Source organism: Dama dama, chromosome 17 (assembly GCF_033118175.1).
Source record: "Dama dama isolate Ldn47 chromosome 17, ASM3311817v1, whole genome shotgun sequence".
Taxonomy (NCBI): domain Eukaryota; kingdom Metazoa; phylum Chordata; class Mammalia; order Artiodactyla; family Cervidae; genus Dama; species Dama dama.
The window spans coordinates 63,956,905-63,976,537 of record NC_083697.1 but is presented as its reverse complement, the minus strand read 5'-3'; the positions used below and the strand labels follow the sequence as shown (position 1 = coordinate 63,976,537).

Genomic DNA, 19,633 nt, shown 5'->3' with positions numbered 1-19,633 from the left:
GGAATGTTAGGAGCTGTGCTGTGGTTCATCTACTGCCGATATAGAGCCCTTGGAGGTCTCTGGAGGGCAAGGGATCAGATAAGGAAGAAATCATTCCTCATAGGCTGAGAAATCTGAAACTTCAGGAATTCCCCCTGATGAAGTTTGTTCCTCTCTAGTTTGAGGAATCTTTCTCTCTTCCTAGCAAGAGACACATGGAACAAATCACTGATGGTGTGAACAATATTTGAGATAAATGCAACCGCTAGACAGTTTCCCAGCAGTTCTGCAAAGGCACGTGGTGCCTGCAAACTGCTGAGTCTGTGTTTTAATTCAGTGGAATATATTCAGACTCCTTTGGGGGCTCTAACACGTCTGTAGCCTCGGGCTCAACGCTGCATTATTATAAATTGTTTTATCTGTATGTTCTTGAGTAATTAAGCCATTTCTCCAAAATTCATGGTTAGTGCACACAGTAAGCCCAGGTGAGAAATGTTCACAAGACATTATCAAACTCTCATGCAGGTTTGGTTTTTCCTGGCATTGAGAACATGATTCTGAATATGGTGGAGAAAAATTACCTTGGATGCGCGGTGCCTTACTGAACAGTGACCTTTCAGGTTAATTAAGAATGCTGGAGCCCTAGAGGCTTTCTGAGCAACCTTTTTGTTGCCTTGAGGTAACGACAAAATAGAAATGTGGTGTAAATGTTTAGAAAGCAGATGATTTTCGAGGTTGTGAAAAAAATGAAGACCAGCTGTGGGAAGAAAGTGCTTTTATATGAATTCAAAAGAGAGATACATTTTAATTCTAAGTAAAATTTGAAACCTCAGACCACCACGCTTTTCTATAAATTGGCTTTTGTGTAGCCACGTTAAGCCTTTTATTTGCTCCTGGTTAATGTATGAGCACATGGTGAAAAGAGAGAGGAAGATGGGTCAGTTCTAGAAAACTGCAGTGGAAGCATTGATTCTTTTCAATTTTCTGTATAGAAGTGTTTGCTCAGTCTGTACGCTAAGTCATTTGATATGCCAGGCATCTAATGACCAGCTTTCTTCTTTTTTCCCAGCTGACTCAGGTGTAGACTCTTTGGCGGTGTTTATGGCCAGCAGCGGAACCACAGACGTCACGAATCGGAACAGCCCAGTCACACCGCCAAACACCCTCAATCTCCGGTCTTCCCACAATGAACTATTGAACGCCGAAATAAAACACGCAGAAACCAAGAATAGCACACCCCCCAAATGCAGGAAAAAGTATGCACTAACTAATATCCAGGCGGCCATGGGCCTCTCGGATCCAGCCGCACAGCCCCTGCTGGGAAATGGCTCTGCCAACATCAAGCTGGTGAAAAATGGGGAGAACCAGCTCCGGAAGGCTGCAGAACAAGGGCAGCAGGACCCCAACAGGAACGTCAGCCCCACCGCGGTCATCAACATCACTTCTGAGAAGTTAGAGGGTAAAGAGCCCCACCCTCGGGATTCCCCAGACTGTGAGATTTTACCCTCCCAGCCCCGGAGAACCAAGAACTTCCTGAACTACTATGCAGACCTGGAGACCTCCACCAGGGAACTGGAGCAGAACGTGGGCAACCAGCCTGGGGCTGTTGGAGAGAAGGCCCAGCCCGGCCAGGCCTCCCCCACTGTCGGGAACGGCGGCGTGCTGCTGCAGAAACCAAACAAGCCCCAGCCTAGCCCCGAGGAGGGCCACACAGCCACAGTATCATCCAGCCCAGAGACCAAGAAGGATCATCCTAAAACGGGGGCCAAAACCGACTGCGCACTCCACCGGATCCAGAACCTGGCGCCAAGCGATGAGGAGTCCAGCTGGACCACTCTGTCCCAAGACAGCGCCTCCCCCAGCTCCCCGGACGAGACAGGTACCCGGGAGAGGTGTAGCCTGCGGTGGCACTTTCCCTTCTTGATGGAATTAATCTCTGCAGTGACCCCCTCCCCCAAAATTGTCATTTGCAGGTGGAGAAGAACTTGAGCCTCTTAGGGAAAAATTGGGCTATCTATGTGAAAAGTACTCAGCCTTTTCATTTTGATTCATACATAAGTTGTTTGTCCTGGGAAGCATTTTTATAAAAGAAATACGTCCCTGGTGTTAAATACAGTAAAACATCACTTATTTGGAAATTATACTGCCAGTGGTTAGGTGAACCGTTTCTACATACTGTCTCGAAACAATGGGTTTTGTAAGGAAAATAATAAGCCAGTTGCCAGGGGTGGATGCAACCTGAGAAAGAGAACAACTATTTTTAAAATTCTCAGGAAAATGTGTTTATGCTCAAGCTAATGAAAAGTTTAAAGTTTAAGAAGTTGAAAGTCTATTCATTAAAGACATTTCCTTTTTGACCTTTACTGGGAAATGTTATTAACCTTGTGCAAGTGATATTTGAAAGTGAGAAAGTGGTGTTACTTTTAATATATTTTCAGAAGTTTTGGATTTTAACTAGTCTAGTTGAGACCAGTCTTTCTTGACTTTTGTCTATATTTGTAACATCTTTGGATTTTTCACAGAACTGAAAATTGTCACAGAAATGAGCAGGGTCCTAAAACTGAGCCACTTTTTGTCTTATCTTCTCATAGTCCCCTTTTACTGATCATAAGGTTAAAAGATTGGAGAACTGAATTGTATCTGAGTTCACTGTAAACAAGCACACACAAAGGCTTCTTTCTTTCCCCTAACCCTGCATCTCATGGTTCCCAGGGCTGTGTTAATGTGATACAGATGCTACAGATAGAACCACCAGGGAAGGAAATGACATTTTCCCAACCTATAAGGCAGAGAAATTACACGGACTACAGATAGGAAAAGAGAAGGAGAAAATAAGACATTACCTTGTTTAAAAAAAGAAAAAAAAAAAAAAGGTTTTTTCCAGTGCCCTTTAAAATCACAGTGCTTTACATGATAGATTTCATCAGCTTGCTGTTGCTGGGTATATGGCAGTTAGGGAGGTTGAGATGAGCCCATTTCATCTCATAAATGTCTGGGCTTGCACATTATTGGAATTATAATTATGTTTAGTAATGTCACTGAGTTCACAACTCTCTATTACTTTTTACATTTAGAGAATTCATATCCTGTAGCCAATGAAAACTGTCGCCTGCTAGCCTCTGAATCTATACAAACGATTCCTTGAGTATCTCGGTTCAGACTTGACCTCGTGTGTCCAGCGTCCTCCGCTGAGGCCACACTGCCTTCCTCAGGTCACGGCAGCCTTTCTGGGGCTCTTCTGAGCACAGCGCTCCCTGTTGTAGTTACACTTCAAATCTTACTGAAATGTTTTAGGTAAAGTCTCCCCTGTTCCTCACTCTGTTGGCCTTTTTTCCAATGAAAACCACTACTTTTTTTTTTTTAAAGCATTTTTTTTTTCAGGAGCCATTTTAGGCATATACCCACATTTATAATAAACTTTAAAATTTCCCCCCATTTCATAATATTTTTAAAGAGTCTTTACCTTGTCGAGATACATACTAGAATATCGTAGAATAATATATAGTGTAATATATTCTTATTGAAATAATACGTGTATGACATTTTGTCCATAAGCTAATCCTTGCTAAAGGTGGGTACACAAGGCTTTATTATTACGTTCTCTCTACTTTTGTGTGCCTAAAATTTTCCATGGTAAAAAGTTTAAAACATGACTGACAGTATCTTATGAATGTTTCGCTTTTTCTGCTGAAGTATGTATTTTGCAGATCAGTCCATATCAGGGCATAGCAGTGTTCTACCTCAGGCTGAGTTTAAGTGTTAAGCATGCTGTTCCACGCTCTTAAAGCTCCGTGGTTTAACAGTTCCCCTGATGCTGAATGTTTAGGGTTGTTCTGTCCCAACCCCTTCGCTTGTTGAGTGCCGGTGTCAGTCAGGGCTGGCAGAGAGCACGGAGTTTAAACTGACCGCATGCGCTGGCCCGGCTCCCTGCTCTTCTCTCCAGGGATCCTTGCCAGGTCTCCTCGGCTCGCTGCTCATTTGCTCAGTGTCTGGTGTTACTTGCTGAGTGTCTCTACAGAACCCATTAGAGTGCTTGGCGTGTGATGTGTACTAGGTTAGAGTTTTCTGACTTGTTGAGGGGTTAGGTTCATTTTTCATTCTTCAAGTCACTTTTGACGACCTTGAGTTTTAGAGTAAGGATGACGGTATGGTGATGGTCCATGATGGGTCGCTAAGGATAGACGTTTTGATTTAGATGTGCTTGGAAAAATGTGTTAGCTGTGACTCGACTCTAAAGCTGTGAGATTGAGGGGTTTTTTAAAACAAATATTAGAAGCCATCCCTTCAGAATGAATATTTGGGAATTCTTTTGGAATTTCTTCAGAGCCCCTTGTGAACTCCCATTGAGAAAACACCTCTTGGGACTTCCCAGGTAGCCCAGTGATTGGGACTCCACACTCTCACTGCTGTGGGCCTGGGTTCAACCCCTGGTCTGGGAACTAAGAGCCCACAGACCACGCAGTGTGGCCATAAAAAAAAAAAGAAGAAACTTGATGACATTTCATAGGGGCTTAATAGAGTATGAACTGACTGGGTCCTATGGAATGGCCATTTTCAAAGTTTGGTTCATTCCTAATGTGTACAAAGGCAGGATATACACAGAAAACCAAATCAGATGGTGTGATAGTGGGTCTAATGCTTCACTAACTTAGCAGTAAGGGGACGGGTTCTTGAGTCAACTGCCTGAGTTCAGATCTCCGCTGGGCTCCACGTTGGCAGTTTGCGTAGCCTCTCAACTGTAGAGTGGGGGTGCTAGTAATGTTTTAGCATAGACCTGCTGTGAAGATTAAATGAAGACATATTTGAAGCGCCCTTAGAACAGTGTCTGGCATATACTAAGAACTTAATAAATATTAGTGCTTGCTTTTATTGACGATAATCATTATCAGTGCAGCAGTGGGACATCAAAGTTTACTTGTGTCTTAATTGTGAATTACTTATACTTTGGTCTCTTATTTTAGTTAGGACTTTCTGTACCCTAAGAGAAAGGATTGGTGATTTGTCTTCATCTTTGTACTGTCATGACGTGCCTGAAATATAGCAGGTGAACTTAGTAAGTAAATACTGATTAATTGAATAAAAACGGAGGTCATCTACATATCCCCAAATGGCCCTGATGTAATGAGTAAATCATTTGATGTTCTATTTTAATCAATGTCTGATTTTGATATCAGGTACTTATTTTATTTTATTTGATATTGATATATTACTGATCATGGCCCCACCCATCAGAACAAGACCCAGTTTCCCCCTGAGTCAGTCTCTCCTATCAGGAAGCTTCCATAGCCTCTTATCCTTCTCCATCAGAGGGCAGACAGACTGAAAACCACAGTCACAGAAAACTATCCAATCTGATCACATGGACCACAGCCTTATCTAACTCAATGAAACTATGAGCCATGCCGTATAGGGCCACCCAAGACATATGGGTCATGGTGGAGAGTTCTGAAAAAACTGGAGAAGGGAATGGCAAACCACTTCAGTATTCTTGCCTTGAGAACCCCATGAACAGTATGAAAAGGCAAAAAGATAGGACACTGAGAGATGAACTCCCCAGGTCGGTAGGTGCCCTTTATGCTACTGGAGATCAGTGGAGAAATAACTCCAGAAAGAATGAAGAGACGGAGCCAAAGCAAAAACAATACCCAGTTGTTGATGTGACTGGTGATGGAAGTAAAATCCAATGCTATAAAGAGCAATATTGCATAGGAACCTGGAATATTAGGTCCATGAATCAAGGCAAATTGGAAGTGGTCAAACAGGAGATGGCAAGAGTGAACATCAACATTTTAGGAATCAGTGAGCTAAAATAGACTGGAATGGGTGAATTTAACTCAGATGACTGTTATATCTACTACTGTGGGCAAGAATCCCTTAGAAGAAATGGAGTAGCCTTCACAGTCAACGAGAGAGTCTGAAATGCAGTACTTGGATGCAATCTCAAAAATGACAGAATGATCTATCTCTGTTTGTTTCCAATCAAACCATTCAATATCACAGTAATTCAGGTCTCTGCCTCGGCCGATAATGCTGAAGAAGCTGAAGTTGAACAGTTCTATGAAGACCTACAAGAAAAAAAAAGTAAGAGAGTTCTAGAAAAACATCTACTTCTGCTTTACTGACTATGCCAAAGCCTTTGACTGTGTGGATCACAGCAAACTGTGGAAAATTCTTCAAGAGATGGGCATACCAGACCCCCTGACCTGCCTCTTCAGAAATCTGTATGCAGGTCAAGATGCAACAGTTAGAACCAGACATGGAACAACAGACTGGTTCCAAATCGGGAAAGGAGTATGTCAATGCTGTATATTGTTACCGTGCATATTTAACTTATATGCAGAGTACATCATGAGAAATGCTGGGCTGGATGAAGCACAAGCTGGAATCAAGATTGCCGGGAGAAATATCAGTAACCTCAGATATGCAGGTGACACCATCCTTACGGCAGAAAGTGAAGAAGAACTAAAGATTCTCTTGATGAAAGTGAAAGAGGAGAGTGAAGAGTTGGCTTAAAGCTCAACATTCAGAAAACTAAGATCATGGCATCTGGTCCCATCACTTCATGGGAAATAGATGGGGAAACAATAGAAACAGTGACAGACTTTATTTTGTGGGGGGGCTCCAAAGTCCCTGGAGATGGTGACTGCAGCAATAAAATTAAAAGATGCTTATTCCTTGGAAGAAAAGTTATGACCAACCTAGACAGCATATTAAAAAGCAGAGACATTGCTTTGCCAACAAAGGTCCATCTAATCAAGGCTATGGTTTTTCCAGTAGTCGTGTATGGATGTGAGAGTTGGACTATAAAGAAAGCTGAGCACAGAAGAATTGATGCTTTTGAACTGTGGTGTTGGAGAAGACTCTTGAGAGTCCCTTGGACTGCAAGGAGATCCAAACAGTCCATCCTAAAGGAAATCAGTCCTGGGTGTTCTTTGGAAGGACTGATGCTGAAGTTGAAACTCTAATATTTTGACCATCTGATGCAAAGAACTGACTCACTGGAAAAGACCCTGATGCTGGGAAAGATTGAAGGTGGGAGGAGAAGGGGACGAGAGAGGATTAGGTGGTTGGACGGCATCACCAACTCAATGGGCGTGAGTCTAAGTAAACTCCGGGAGTTGGTGATGGACAGGGAGGCCTGGCGTGCTGCAGTCCATGGGGTCGCAAAGAGTTGGACACAACTGAGCGACTGAACTGAACTGAACTTATTTTATAACTTAACTGAACATGTTGCTTCATAATGGGGAAATACTGATGAATCAGTCATTGTGGAGGGCACAGTGAAATTCTGGGTTCCAGATCTTGTTTGGGGACTTCCTCACACTCGGCGACCATGCTGGGGTGTGAACCAAGGTCTCTAGACCCAGCATCCAACATTTTCCCACTGTATCATAGTTTTGAGACCTTGGCTTGTGGCACCAGTGGCTGAATACATCAGACTTTATACACTTCAACCAGAGTATCTTTATAATCTAGAGGATGGAAAATTATATTTTAGAGGATCTTTTCATTCTTAAAAGCAGTTGCGTTTCAGCTCAACTCTTAGCTCCTCTGTGAAATCTTTCCAGGCCCTCTGAGCTGTTGAAAGTCCTTTTTCTGTACCTCAAGGCAATGTTTCCAAGTCTCGGGTTATCACATTCCTCTCAGCAGTTTGTAACCTTACTGAAAGGTTTTTGTTTGGACTTGGAGCTCTGTGAAAGCAGGGGCCAAGTCTTTATCATGTGTGGATACGAATCTTTTCTCACAGTAGGCAACACATAGTGACAAGCTCCGTCAACGTTATCTGTTTGCTGGTTGGGTAGATGGAGCTGGACCACAAACATGCATACTCTCTGCGTTTTGCTACATCAGTCTAGCTATAAAAACAGAAGGAAGGGGCTTTCCTGGTGGTCCAGCAGTGAAGACTCTATACTTCCACTGGAATAGGAAATGGAAACCCATTCCAGTATTCTTGCCTGCGAAATCCCATGGACAGATGAGCCTGGCAGGCTATATATAGCCCGTGGGGTTGCAAAGTCGGAGGCGACTGAGCATGCGTACAGTTGAGCGCCACAGACACACACGCGCTTCCTTCCACTCCAGAAGGCATGGGTTTAATCTCTGATCGTGCTGCACGGTGAAGCCAAAAGAAAAGAAAAAGTAAGCACAACTTATATAAAATAGTTGTTCAGAACACCTGGATAGGGTGACTCTTACAGGGTGATTCTTATTTTATTCTAGGCTCCAGGGAGAGATGAAGAGTTGGGGCCAGCATTTCAGTCCATCACAAACATTCTTTGTATTAGACGTCTCTGTGCTGCGCTCACTCAATTGTGTCCAGCTCTTTGCGACGCCATGAACTGTAGCTCGTCAGGCTCCCAGTTTTCCAGGCAAGAATACTGGAGTGGGTTGCTGTGCCCTTCTCCGGGAATCTTCCCAATCCAGGGATTGAACCCAGGTCTCCCGCATTGTGGGCAGATTTTTTTTTACTGTTTGAGCCACCAGGAAAGCCCATGAATACTGGAGTGGCTAGCCTATCCCATCTCCAGGGGATCTTCCCCAGCCAGGAGTTGAACAGGGATCTCCTTCATTGCAGGCAAGTTCTTTACACAGCTGAGCTACCGTAAGTCTACAATTCAGAGCAACCAGAGAAAAGAACCATTTTGTTTTCACTTGCCTGCATACTTTGTGAGTTGATTTCATTGTGAGTCAATGTGTATTGCTTAAGAGTTTAAACCCTTTGATGTCTTAAATTGATTGGTTTCCAGTCTTAAGGCAAGCAAAGTGGAACTCTTGAAAGTTGCGTAGCTGCTGAGGGCAAAAGCCAAGGCACGAACCTAATTATGTCAACACAGTTGGCTGCACTAATTATTTCTGGCCTTTGCTAGCTTAAGAGTGTTAGAGCTTCGGATGAGTTGATATTATTAACACTTTTTAGAAATTTTTAAATTTTCTGTCAATAGTTTTTGGCAATTTCAAACATAAAGTATTTTTAAATTACTTTTTGAAAGCTCTCATCCCTTAAAGGAAAAAAAACAAAAAAGCAAACATCCAGAATATAGAAAAGGCCCAGTGTTCAGTTGGTTTGTCCTGCTGCATTCATTTTAATCTTTTAAACACCCTGTAGTGATTCACCCGCCTTTCTTTCTTGTCATCTCAATTGAGAGTTCCCAGATGTGACAGGAGGAATTGAAGAAGACACACGTGAAATGTTTCCAAAATAACTCCGACGGATTGTGTTCTGGGTGGATGGTGTGATTTCCAAATTAGATTTTAGTACCTCGGGCCTCAGATGGATAAAAAGACTTTTTTATCTAACCCCATGAACTTAAGAAAATTATTTTGCTCAATTAATTATTTTTGGAAAGTTCCAGAAAAAATATATATATTCAGTTGAATGACAAGATAGATTTTGGTTGCTTTCCATTATGAAGTATTATTCGAGGTACTTCAGGGCACATGCTAAAAATAGATAGAATGAAATGAGTGGCCACAAAAGTTGTAACAGTCTAGTCATGAACATAAGACTGTTGGTATATTGAAGATGGAACCAAGAAGGAGCTATGAAATGCTGGCATGCTATGGGATAGAGGGAGCTTAGAGGAGAAAGAAACTTTAATTGTTTGGGATATGGAAGTTAGGGCATTAAGTTGTCTGTGCAGAAGACTGAATAGATTTTTGACAGATGAAGACCTGCAGGAGACCATTGCTCTTCAGAGCTGATAGAACGTAAGGAATCCTTTTCTTTTCTTTTTTTAGATTAATCACCATGTGTGTGTGCTTACTCGATCAGTCATGTCCAACTTTTGTGACCCCCATGGACTATATAGCCCACCAGATTCCTCTGTCCATGGGTCTCTACAGGCAAAAATACTAGGGTGAGTTGCTCTTTCCTCCTCCGGGGGATCTTCCTGACCCAGGGATCAAATCTGCATCTCCTGCATTGGCAGGCAGATTCTTAACCTCTGAGCAACCTGGGAAGCCCATTGAAGAAGTGTAATTCATGATTTTTTCCCCCTCTCTCAGTATGCTTTAATGGCATTTTGAAAGTAAAAATTTTAGAACCCAGTTTCGCAAGTTGCTTAGCGTCTGGGGAGAGGATGTGGGCAGAGACAGAGAGTGGCTGCTTAGGAAACGACTGGATGGAGTCCTCTAGTAGTCCTGTGTGAGGAGCTCCCAGAAGTGCCAGGTGATGCCTCCTTGGAGAAGGACACGTAGCCTCTAAGACTGTGATTTAGTGGATTATAGAGACAACAATACTACTGGCCACTTTGAGAAGCTTTCTAGTCAAATTTCATCATGAACATTCTCTCCTAACCTATTGTTCTCACAAAAGAACCTAAAGTTAAACTCATAGAGAGACTTATGGTGAGTTTGTTCACCATTGCTTTATTTTAATTCATTCATTCATTTTTTTCATTAATCCATATATACAAACACAGAACAGTTATTTTTTAAAAGTTTATCTGTGGACTGTGCTAGGTCCCCTAGATATAGAATTAAATTAGAACCAGCCTGTAACCTCAGATAGCTCACACACAGCTTCTTGTCTCCCTGGAGGAAGCACCCGCTTCTCACACACACGCACATACATGTAGTTGCCTTCTGGGATGTGTCCCTGGGTTCTTTGTCACATTTTACATGTCAGGCCTCAGGAAATATGGAAAGATAAAGCCCATTCTTAGATCCTGGGCAATGTAAGTTTTCAAGCAAAGAAGGGGAGAAGTTTAGGTGTTTTATCAGTTTCTCAGGGCTCCTGCAACAAATTGCCTTACACATGATTGCTTAAACAAAGATATTTATTCTCTCACAGTTCTGGATGCTCAAAGTTTGAAATCAAAGTATCCGTCGAGTCGTGTTCCTCTGAAGGCTCTTGCTGGCCCTTCCAGGCTTCCGGTGGGTCCTGGCAGTGCTTGGCGCATCTTGACTTGTTGCATCACTGCAGTGTCTGCCTGTGTCTTCCCACAGCCTTCTTACAAGGACAGCAGTCATTGGATTTAGGGCCTACCCTAGTCCAATATGGACTCACACTTTTAACTGATTATATCTGCAAAGACTGTATTTCCAAATAAGATCACATCCTGAGAGTCTGAGTGGATATGAATTTTAGGGGAATTCTGTTCAATCCAGTACAGATGCCTTTGTAGGTGATTTCTTAACCTCTGAGACCCAGAGGAGCTGTGAAGGGATGTTTGCAGGAATTACTGTATTCAAGTTTTTTGGGAAGGAAAATTAGTACTTGCAGATCTTGTCAGAATGGATAAGTGAGTGGAGTATGCTGCAAAGGACCTCAAGATAATTTGGGATAGCTTTCGTCCAAATTCTCCCATGAAGTAACTTAAGTGTGGACCTGATACTGGTGAATCTGAAACCACAAACCCAGCCAAGATTGGTGGGTGACTGTGGAAAGGGCAGGAAAAAACCGATGACGACATAGTAAAGCTTTACATTCAGCAGTGTTGCTTGGTTCTAAACAGGATAGTTCAGGGACTGTGGCGATACAGAGATGGTGTTATTCCTTTGGGTCCAAACTTAAAATCAGAGACACAGGGATGTCAGTAACAACCATGCTTTTCTTTCTTTTTTTTAAATTGGGGTACAGTTGTAGCCATGCTTTTCTTACCTCTGTTTAAGAGACACTGCTTACCAAACATACAGTATGTTTTTAGGAGCTGGGCAGAGTATAAAAGAAAACCTGTGATCCTAACTTTGAGACAATGCAAAGACAATATGATGCCATGAAAGTTCCAGAAGTCACAAATGGGTCGTGCTAAGGAGCACACAGGAAACACATAGACAGGTTTTGTCTACCAGATGGTGTTTTGAGTTAGATGCCAGTGCTTAGAAATTAGTAGCTTTTACATAAAGATAGGAGTTTCCCATTTCTTAATCCAGATGTCTCACAATGCTGGACTCAAATGCCTTGGAGTCCCAGTCAGCGGCAGCCTTCAGATGGGTCCTGTCTTCTGGGGCTTAAGACGTTAGGCCTGTGGACCCCTGCTCTGAGTGTTGGTGGACTCGGCCACAAACATTCACGTGAAACTGTTATCCTAGAAAGAGCTTGACTGCAGTTGGTCTTGCCTGTTGCAGCTGCATGCATCTAATGCGGTAGTAGCAGCATGCCTGCACCCACAGACTTCTTTTAACCATAGTCATCCTAGGCACAGTCCCATGCCTTCTGGTGGATTTATAAAGTGTGACATGAACTGTTAAGCAAAACATGCTTAAAATTTCCAAAGACATCTTCAGATGACTCTCAGAGCTCTCCATCTGTTAATCTGGTTAGAGGAGGGGAAACATTAGCTTTTCAAGAGCTAGGATGTGGGTGGTTCATAAATTTTTTGTGCTTCAAGTCTGGCTCAGTTAAACACCCAGTTTGCTTTCATAAATGTGAGTGCAGTTACCAGCTACTCTTAATTTTTATCTTGTATTTCCCTCTGAGATACCTTGGGTTCAAAGCAGTTAAATAAAAGCTTCCTATTCAAACAGATTTGACTGGAAGATTGAATCATTTAACTATTAGAAAATCATATGTAGTCAGCATTCCGTGTGTAAGGGTCAGAAAGTGAGAGAATGGGACTCTAAAACATTATTGTCAGTATCTAAGAAGGGAGGTGATATTTATTAGTACTTTAGTTTTCCCTTTTTTTTTTTTCATTTTGTTTTGCCATCTGTAGATTTACTCTTGAATATGATTGCGTTTAATCTTTGCAAAGACTCTTCTTTAATATCATTAAGGACATTGTTAGGCAATTATTTCTCTTCATCAGCATAATTTAAAGAACTCTTCATATAAAACTGTACTCAGTTGGTACATCTAGGATATTCTAAAGCTGGATCTCTATCTTGTAAATGGCTTGCTTAGGAAGCTGATGTTGGCCTGTTATTTGTTTGTTACCAGAACACTTTTTTCTGACACAGGATAGTGTGTGTGATGGCTGGGTATACAAGATGACTGGCTCATGAGAGTCTTCTTAATCCCTAACTGATGTGTGGAATGGTGTTAATAGAACTACAGAACATTTTCTGAGGGTATTCCAGAAGAAAAGATGGTTGCAGTTCCGTGTAACATTCTCAGAAAGTAAGAGAGTAGAGATGACCTCAACTCCAAACCATTGGGAAAGGGCTTTTGGGAAGTGCAGAAAAGGAAGCTCAAGGGCTGAGAGGAGCGCGATGCCTGGTATCAGAAGCCTGCAGGGACACTCCTCTGTGACGGGCTAGCTCCTTTAGTTTCTGCTCCAGGGATGTGTTTCTGGGGGGACCTACCTCTGACCAACATTTTCTTTCATCCTTTGCTCACTATGGACAAGAAAGACATTCTGTGACCTCCTGCTCTTCTTTCTTGCCCCGGAATAAGCATCAGCTTCTTCCAGGATTCCTGAGTGGCTTTTAGTTGTCTTGTCCTTCTGTCTCCTGTTTATTTTTCCTCTACATGCTGTAATATAAGAACGCAGAGTCAGAGAATGGACTCTTTGTATCAAATATCAGAGAGAAGCATTTTCAACCTCAGGCCCATTGTATCTTCAGTGTTCATTTCAGTTCAGTTCAGTCGCTCAGTCGTGTCTGACTCTTTGCGACCCCATGAATCGCAGCACGCCAGGCCTCCCTGTCCATCACCAACTCCCGGAGTTCACCCAAACCCATGTCCACTGAGTCGGTGATGCTGTCCAACCATCTCATCCTCTGTCATCCCCTTCTCCTCCTGCCCCCTATCCTTCTCAGCATCTTCAGTGTAGTTAAGGATTATTGGATTGGTAAAATCTAGACTGTTTATTTTTAGGATACTGTTTAGTAAGGGTGATAGGTTAACCTTAATGTACCTTTAGTAAGGATGGTAGGTTAACCTTAATACTTTCAGCTGATGAATGTCTACTGAGTTCCTAATATGTACAAGGAACCACGCTAGTTCTCTAGGTGATTCCAAGATTAAGGCATAATCTTGCCTTCAAGGAACTCACAGGCTCCTTCCTCAAGATTCTTTTAAATCTTTAACTTCGTTACAGCATTCACCTCTTTCTGGGTTTGACAGTCAAACATCCTGTTTCATCCCAGTTCCATCACTTTCTTAACCTCTGGGTGCCAAGTTTCTTTTCTCTAAAGTAGGAGTAATAATAGAATTGACCTTATAAAATTCTTACTTAAAACCCTTGGCACAATACCTGGCTCACAGAAAACATTTTTTGAAATGTTAGCTGTCATTATAATTATTGTCTTATCTTTGCTATGAGATTGAAACCTCCCTCTCACAGCAAAGATAAGACAATAATTGTAATGACAGCTAACTTTTCAAAAAATGCTTGCTATAAGATGGAGGGCTTCCTCGGGCTTCCCAGGTGGCACAGTGGTAAAGAATATGCCTGCCAATGCAGGAAATGCAGGTTTGATCCCCGAGTCAGGAAGAGCCCCTGGAGGAGGAAATAGCAACCCACTCCAGTATTCTCGCTTGGAAAATCCCATGGATGGATGAGCCTGGTGGGCTACAGTCCATGGGATCGCAGAGAGTCAGGCACAACTTAGCTACTGAGCGCGGGCGCATCTGAAACTTTTCTTGGTGATAAAAGCTATTTTGCCTTTGTTGTTGTCTTTAATCCCCAGAAATACAATGGGTACTCATGAATGAATGAATGATTAGTGTAAGCAGTAAACTGTATTATTTCTCTTTGCAACCACATAGACTGTAGCCTGTCAGGATCCTCTGCCCATGGAATTCTCCAGGCAAGAGTACTGGAGTGGCTTGCTGTTTCCTTCTCCAGGGGGTCTTCCTGACCCAGGGATTGAACCTGAGTCTCCTGCATTGCAGGCAGATTCTTTTCCGCTTGAGCCACCAGGAAGCCCCTTCATACTAGCAGTGCAACAAATTAAGGGTATATTAGTTTACATCTAAGAAGGTCAGAGTAATTAGGAGGATGAGTAAGTCCTCTGCTTCTCAAAGTTACTGTACAGGAAAATCTCCTGGGATTGTGTTGAAATGCAGATTGTGATTCAGTCGGTTTGGGCTAAGGCCTGAGATTCTGCATTAAAAATTTAAAAACAATTTTTTTTTTTCAATGTTGGAAATTCTGCCTTTTTAGTAAGCTTTCTCATAACTCTGGTTGACCACTCTGAGTGGTAACATCACTGGACTATAAGCTGCAGGAGGAAGGGATCCAGTCTGTTTTATTCACTGAGCTATATCCTGAGCATGCAGGATAAACAATCCCTGGGATATGCTTGTGTTAAACAAACAAACAAAAAATGACTTGGAACAAATACACTGACCTCAGAACTAATGTTGTTGACACCAGGTAGATTTTTGCCAAGCATGTAAAACAGATCAGGGTCATGAAGTTCCAGATGAGGTATTTCTTGACCTGAAGGGCTCTTGTGACACAAAAAGAGGACAGAATCGAAAGGTGGGAGCTTAGAGAAGTAAAGAAGTAGCGGACACACAGAAAAAACTGGAAGAAATCAAAAGAAATGTTGGTTCTAAGGTGCTGTTTTCCCAGTTTTGGTCTTGAGGATGTCATTACACTTTGAAAAATTATAAGAACGCCAAAGGTCCTTTGTTTATGTGGATTATATCTATCAATATTTGTTATATTAGAAATTAAAGATGAGCTATTTTGAAAAGTTACTCATTTTAAAAAAGAATTAAGAAACCCTTTAATATTAACAAAATAGGATGTTTTATGAAGCACAACCATTTTCCCCCCAAAGTCAACAAGAATTTATGAGAGTAGTGGTATTGTTTTATTTATTTGAAAATCTCTTTAATGTGTGGCTTAACTAAAGGCATCTGGGTTCTCTTACCTGCTTCTGTTTTTTAGTGTCATCTTAGTAAATTGTTTTGGTTGAAGGAGATAAACAAAATCCTGCTGATCTATTACAGATATATAGGTAGAAATAACCTTTTCAGGCAATTATGGATTTTTTTTTTTTTTTTTGGTATTACATCAAAGCTTGATAATTGGTAATTTCAATGTAGAATCTGAAACCATAATAATAAACTTTTTGTACTCTGTTTTATTAAAATCCATTGGTCTGTCACACATAATTTTGTAACCATGTATTGGTGGCTTAGAAACTGTCCATTCGAGTTATGAAGATTTGACACATTTCTTTATACAATGTAAACCCTTACGTTTGTTAATCTCACCGCCTGTCTCATCAGAAGACTCCTTAATTATTGAGAAGCTGTCAAGCTCTCAGTGGTGCTTCTGAGTTTTCCCCAAATTCTGATTTTGCTTGAAAGCTCATATGTCATCGTTGGCAGCAAATACTGTCAGTTGTTTTCCTTGAAGCTCCAGGCCCACCTCATTTGTTTTGAGGAAACGTCTGCCCAGGACTCAGGTTCAAATAGCCATAGCTTGTCTGTGAGTGGTTCTGTTAAAGTGTGTTCCGTGTGCTTTTTCCTGAAACAACAGTCACACTACTTTGTGCAGCAGGAGTGCTTTATGAATAATTACATTAAAGAAATGTATAGAGGGGTTGAGATTTAATAAAATTAATTATCTCTACTCCTTCAAGGACATTCTTAGGTGAAGCTGGCATTGTTTTCAGTAGGCGTATGTATAACATTATTGGAAATATGGTAATTTCTAGTACAATCTGTGCCATTTTCTTGCTTCATGCTGAGATGCCAGCAATTTCATCCATATTTTTTGCACACTCTCAGTTACATGTCAACATAGTGAAAAAGACTATAAATAACCTCTTAATATTATGAAAATAATTTTGACCTCAGAAGTCCCCTGGAATCCCTTTTGGGAACTTTTGCACTCCATGTGAGGGTTAGTGCCTGCAGCAAATTTTGTTGGAGAGGAGAGTCTCCGAAGGGTTAATTGTGAGAGAGGTCAGATGGATGGGTGGTGGCCATATTGGAGGATCAGTTCAGTTCAGTTCAGTCGCTCAGTCGTGTCCGACTCTTTGCGACCCCATGAATCACAGCACGCCAGGCCTCCCTGTCCATCACCAACTCCCGGAGTTTACTCAAACCCATGTCCATCAAGTTGGTGATGCCATCCAACCATCTCATCCTCTGTCGTCCCCTTCTCGTCCTGCCCCCAATCCCTCCCAACATCAGGGTCTTTTTCAGTGAGTCAACTCGTCTCATGAGGTGGCCAAAGTACTGGAGTTTCAGCTTCAGCATCAGTCCTTCCAATGAACACCCAGGACTGATCTCCTTTAGGATGGACTGTTTGGATCTCCTTGCAGTCCAAGGGACTCTCAAGAGTCTTCTCCAACACCACAGTTCAAAAGCATCAATTCTTCTTTGCTCAGCTTTCTTTATAGTCCAACTCTCACATCCATACATGACCACTGGAAAAACCATAGCCTTGACTAGATGGACCTTTGTTGGCAAAGTAATGTCTCTGCTTTTTAATATGCTGTCTAGGTTGGTCATAGCTTTCCTTCCAAGGAGTAAGCGTCTTTTAATTTCATGGCTGCAGTCACCATCTGCAGTGATTTTGGAGCCCAAAAAAATAAAGTCTGACACTGTTTCTTCTGTCTCCCCATCTATTTCCCATGAAGTGTTGGGACCGGATGCCATGATCTTAGTTTTCTGAATGTTGAGCTTTAAGCCAACTTTTTCACTCTCCTCTTTCACTTTCATCAAGAGGCTTTTTAGTTCACCTTCACTTTCTGCCATAAGGGTGGTGTCATCTGCATATCTGAGGTTATTGATATTTCTCCCAGCACTCTTGATTCCAGCTTGGAGGATGCTAATGCTTAATTCTGAACTTGCTTTTTGTTAGTGAAAAATAATTGATAGTTATTTGAAGAGGAGTGTCATTTGCAAGGTGGGGTTTGAAGAAGGCACATCAGACATTGGTGCTTAGAATATGTCAGAGGGCAAAGGAGGTGGGCAGTTGTGAGAGCTTCGCAGTCATCCACTAGAGACCGTAAGGAATGGACACTAGTAGCTTTAAAAATAGAACGGAGGTGGAAGAAAGGAATCTCTGGGCTTCAGTGATTCCGTGGATATGAGTGATGAAGGAGAGAGCAGCATCAAAGTCAGATCTTCAGTTTGAAGACTAAGAAGATGCTGGTTTTCAGAAATAGTGAGGCTGGGTGGAGGAAGTTAGTTTTTGGAGAAAGATGCTGTTTTTGATTTTGTGTGTGTGAGTTTGTGACACTGTAGCAATAGTCACAGGGTAATGTCCTGAAGTTAGAGTTTTGACTCTACTTGGACACAATTCTTCCACTAGGTCTGGGACTTTTACACGTTCTTTTGCTGTGTTGTTTTAACCATACTTAGATTTAGAAGAGTTAGAGAATAAAGATGGAGTGGGAACATGGTGTCTTAACCAGGTTGAGTGGTATTAGAGGACTGCCCTCAAAAACGCAACAGTGAAATAGTTATGATGCTTTGAACCAGTCTGCTCTTTTTCCCGTTTCAGATATTAAACCTGATTTTGCCACACTTCTGGAATAGTGGCTAGATATCACATTTGCTGACGACTGAGCTGTTAAACACAGGGATGATCCATTCCATTTCTTATTTTTACTTCTCTAAAGTAAAAGGGCACTAAAGTAAAGGGGCCATATGTACAAAGACAAGCATTCTTTTCCACTGACAAGTTAACGTTGAGAGGCTGTGCCAGGTAAGACACCCAACAGGCCTTAGTTCAGTTCGGTTCAGTCGCTCTTTGTGACCCCATGGACTGCAGCACGCCAGGCCTCCCTGTCCATCACCAACTCCCGGAGTTTACTCAAACTCATGTCCGTTGAGTCGGTGATGCCATCCAACCACCTAATCCTCTCTCATCCCCTTCTCCTCTTGCCTTCAGTCTTTCCCAGCATCAGGGTCTTTTCAAATGAGTCAGTTCTTCGCATCAGGTGGCCAAAGTATTGGAATTTCAGCTTCAACATCAGTCCTTCCAATGAACATTCAGGACTGATTTCCTTTAGGATGGACAGGTTGGATCTCCTTGCAGTCCAAGGGACTGTCAAGAGTCTTCTCCAATACCACAATTCAAAAGCATCAATTCTTCAGTGTTCATCAAACAGTCCTTAACCAAGTGGCATTTTTGACCTTTCTAGCTGACAGGCTGTAAAAGCAGATCTGTCTCTTAGGGATGGAGTTCATGAGACTGAAATACTCCAGCAAAATTATCAATTTACTAATTTCTGATAAGAATGGTTATTTTTCTGTGAACTGAATTTCTTGACTTTATACAATCAATGCACACTCTTAGTGCCAGTGTTTTATTTCCTAATTAGAAATAATAATAACATGATCTGATTTGCCCTAAACAACACAACTCGGCACCACCATCTCAATAGACATAAATTTGAGCAAACTCGGAAGATAGTGAAGGACAGGGCAGCCTGGTGTGCTGTAGTCCATGGGGTCACAAAGGGTTGGACACGACTTAGCCAATGAACAGCAGGACTAAGCATTCTCTCCCTCTTGGCAAGCTTTCAGGAAAACCAGGCAGAAGTGGAAGGTTGCCTGGGGAGCATGTCTTGGGTGAAGCAGAATCAGATGAATGATATGTTTAAATGGTATCAAACTAGAATAGTCTGCTATGTCCTGCTTTTCTCCTTGGGTTGATGCTTCAGGGTACCGAGAATCCTTGAAATGCCTAAGATTCTCCTTCGAAATTTGAGTCCATGCTTTTTGGAAGCTACCTAGGTTTCTGACACAGAGTCTGCTTTAGTCTGGGCTTGCACTTGTGTTTAAAATGCCATG

At 42.0% G+C, this 19,633-nt stretch overlaps 1 protein-coding gene across 19 annotated transcripts in view; it reads left to right on the top strand.

The window, feature by feature from the left end:
* Window positions 1-19,633, top strand: part of APBB2 (amyloid beta precursor protein binding family B member 2) — a 357,050-nt gene that overhangs the window by 171,212 nt on the left and 166,205 nt on the right. For all 19 annotated transcript variants that reach the window (XM_061164644.1, XM_061164641.1, XM_061164635.1 and 16 more), the window contains one exon: window positions 1,049-1,858. In XM_061164644.1, the coding sequence (XP_061020627.1) occupies window positions 1,049-1,858 (810 nt within the window). The remainder of the gene's footprint in view (window positions 1-1,048; window positions 1,859-19,633) is intronic.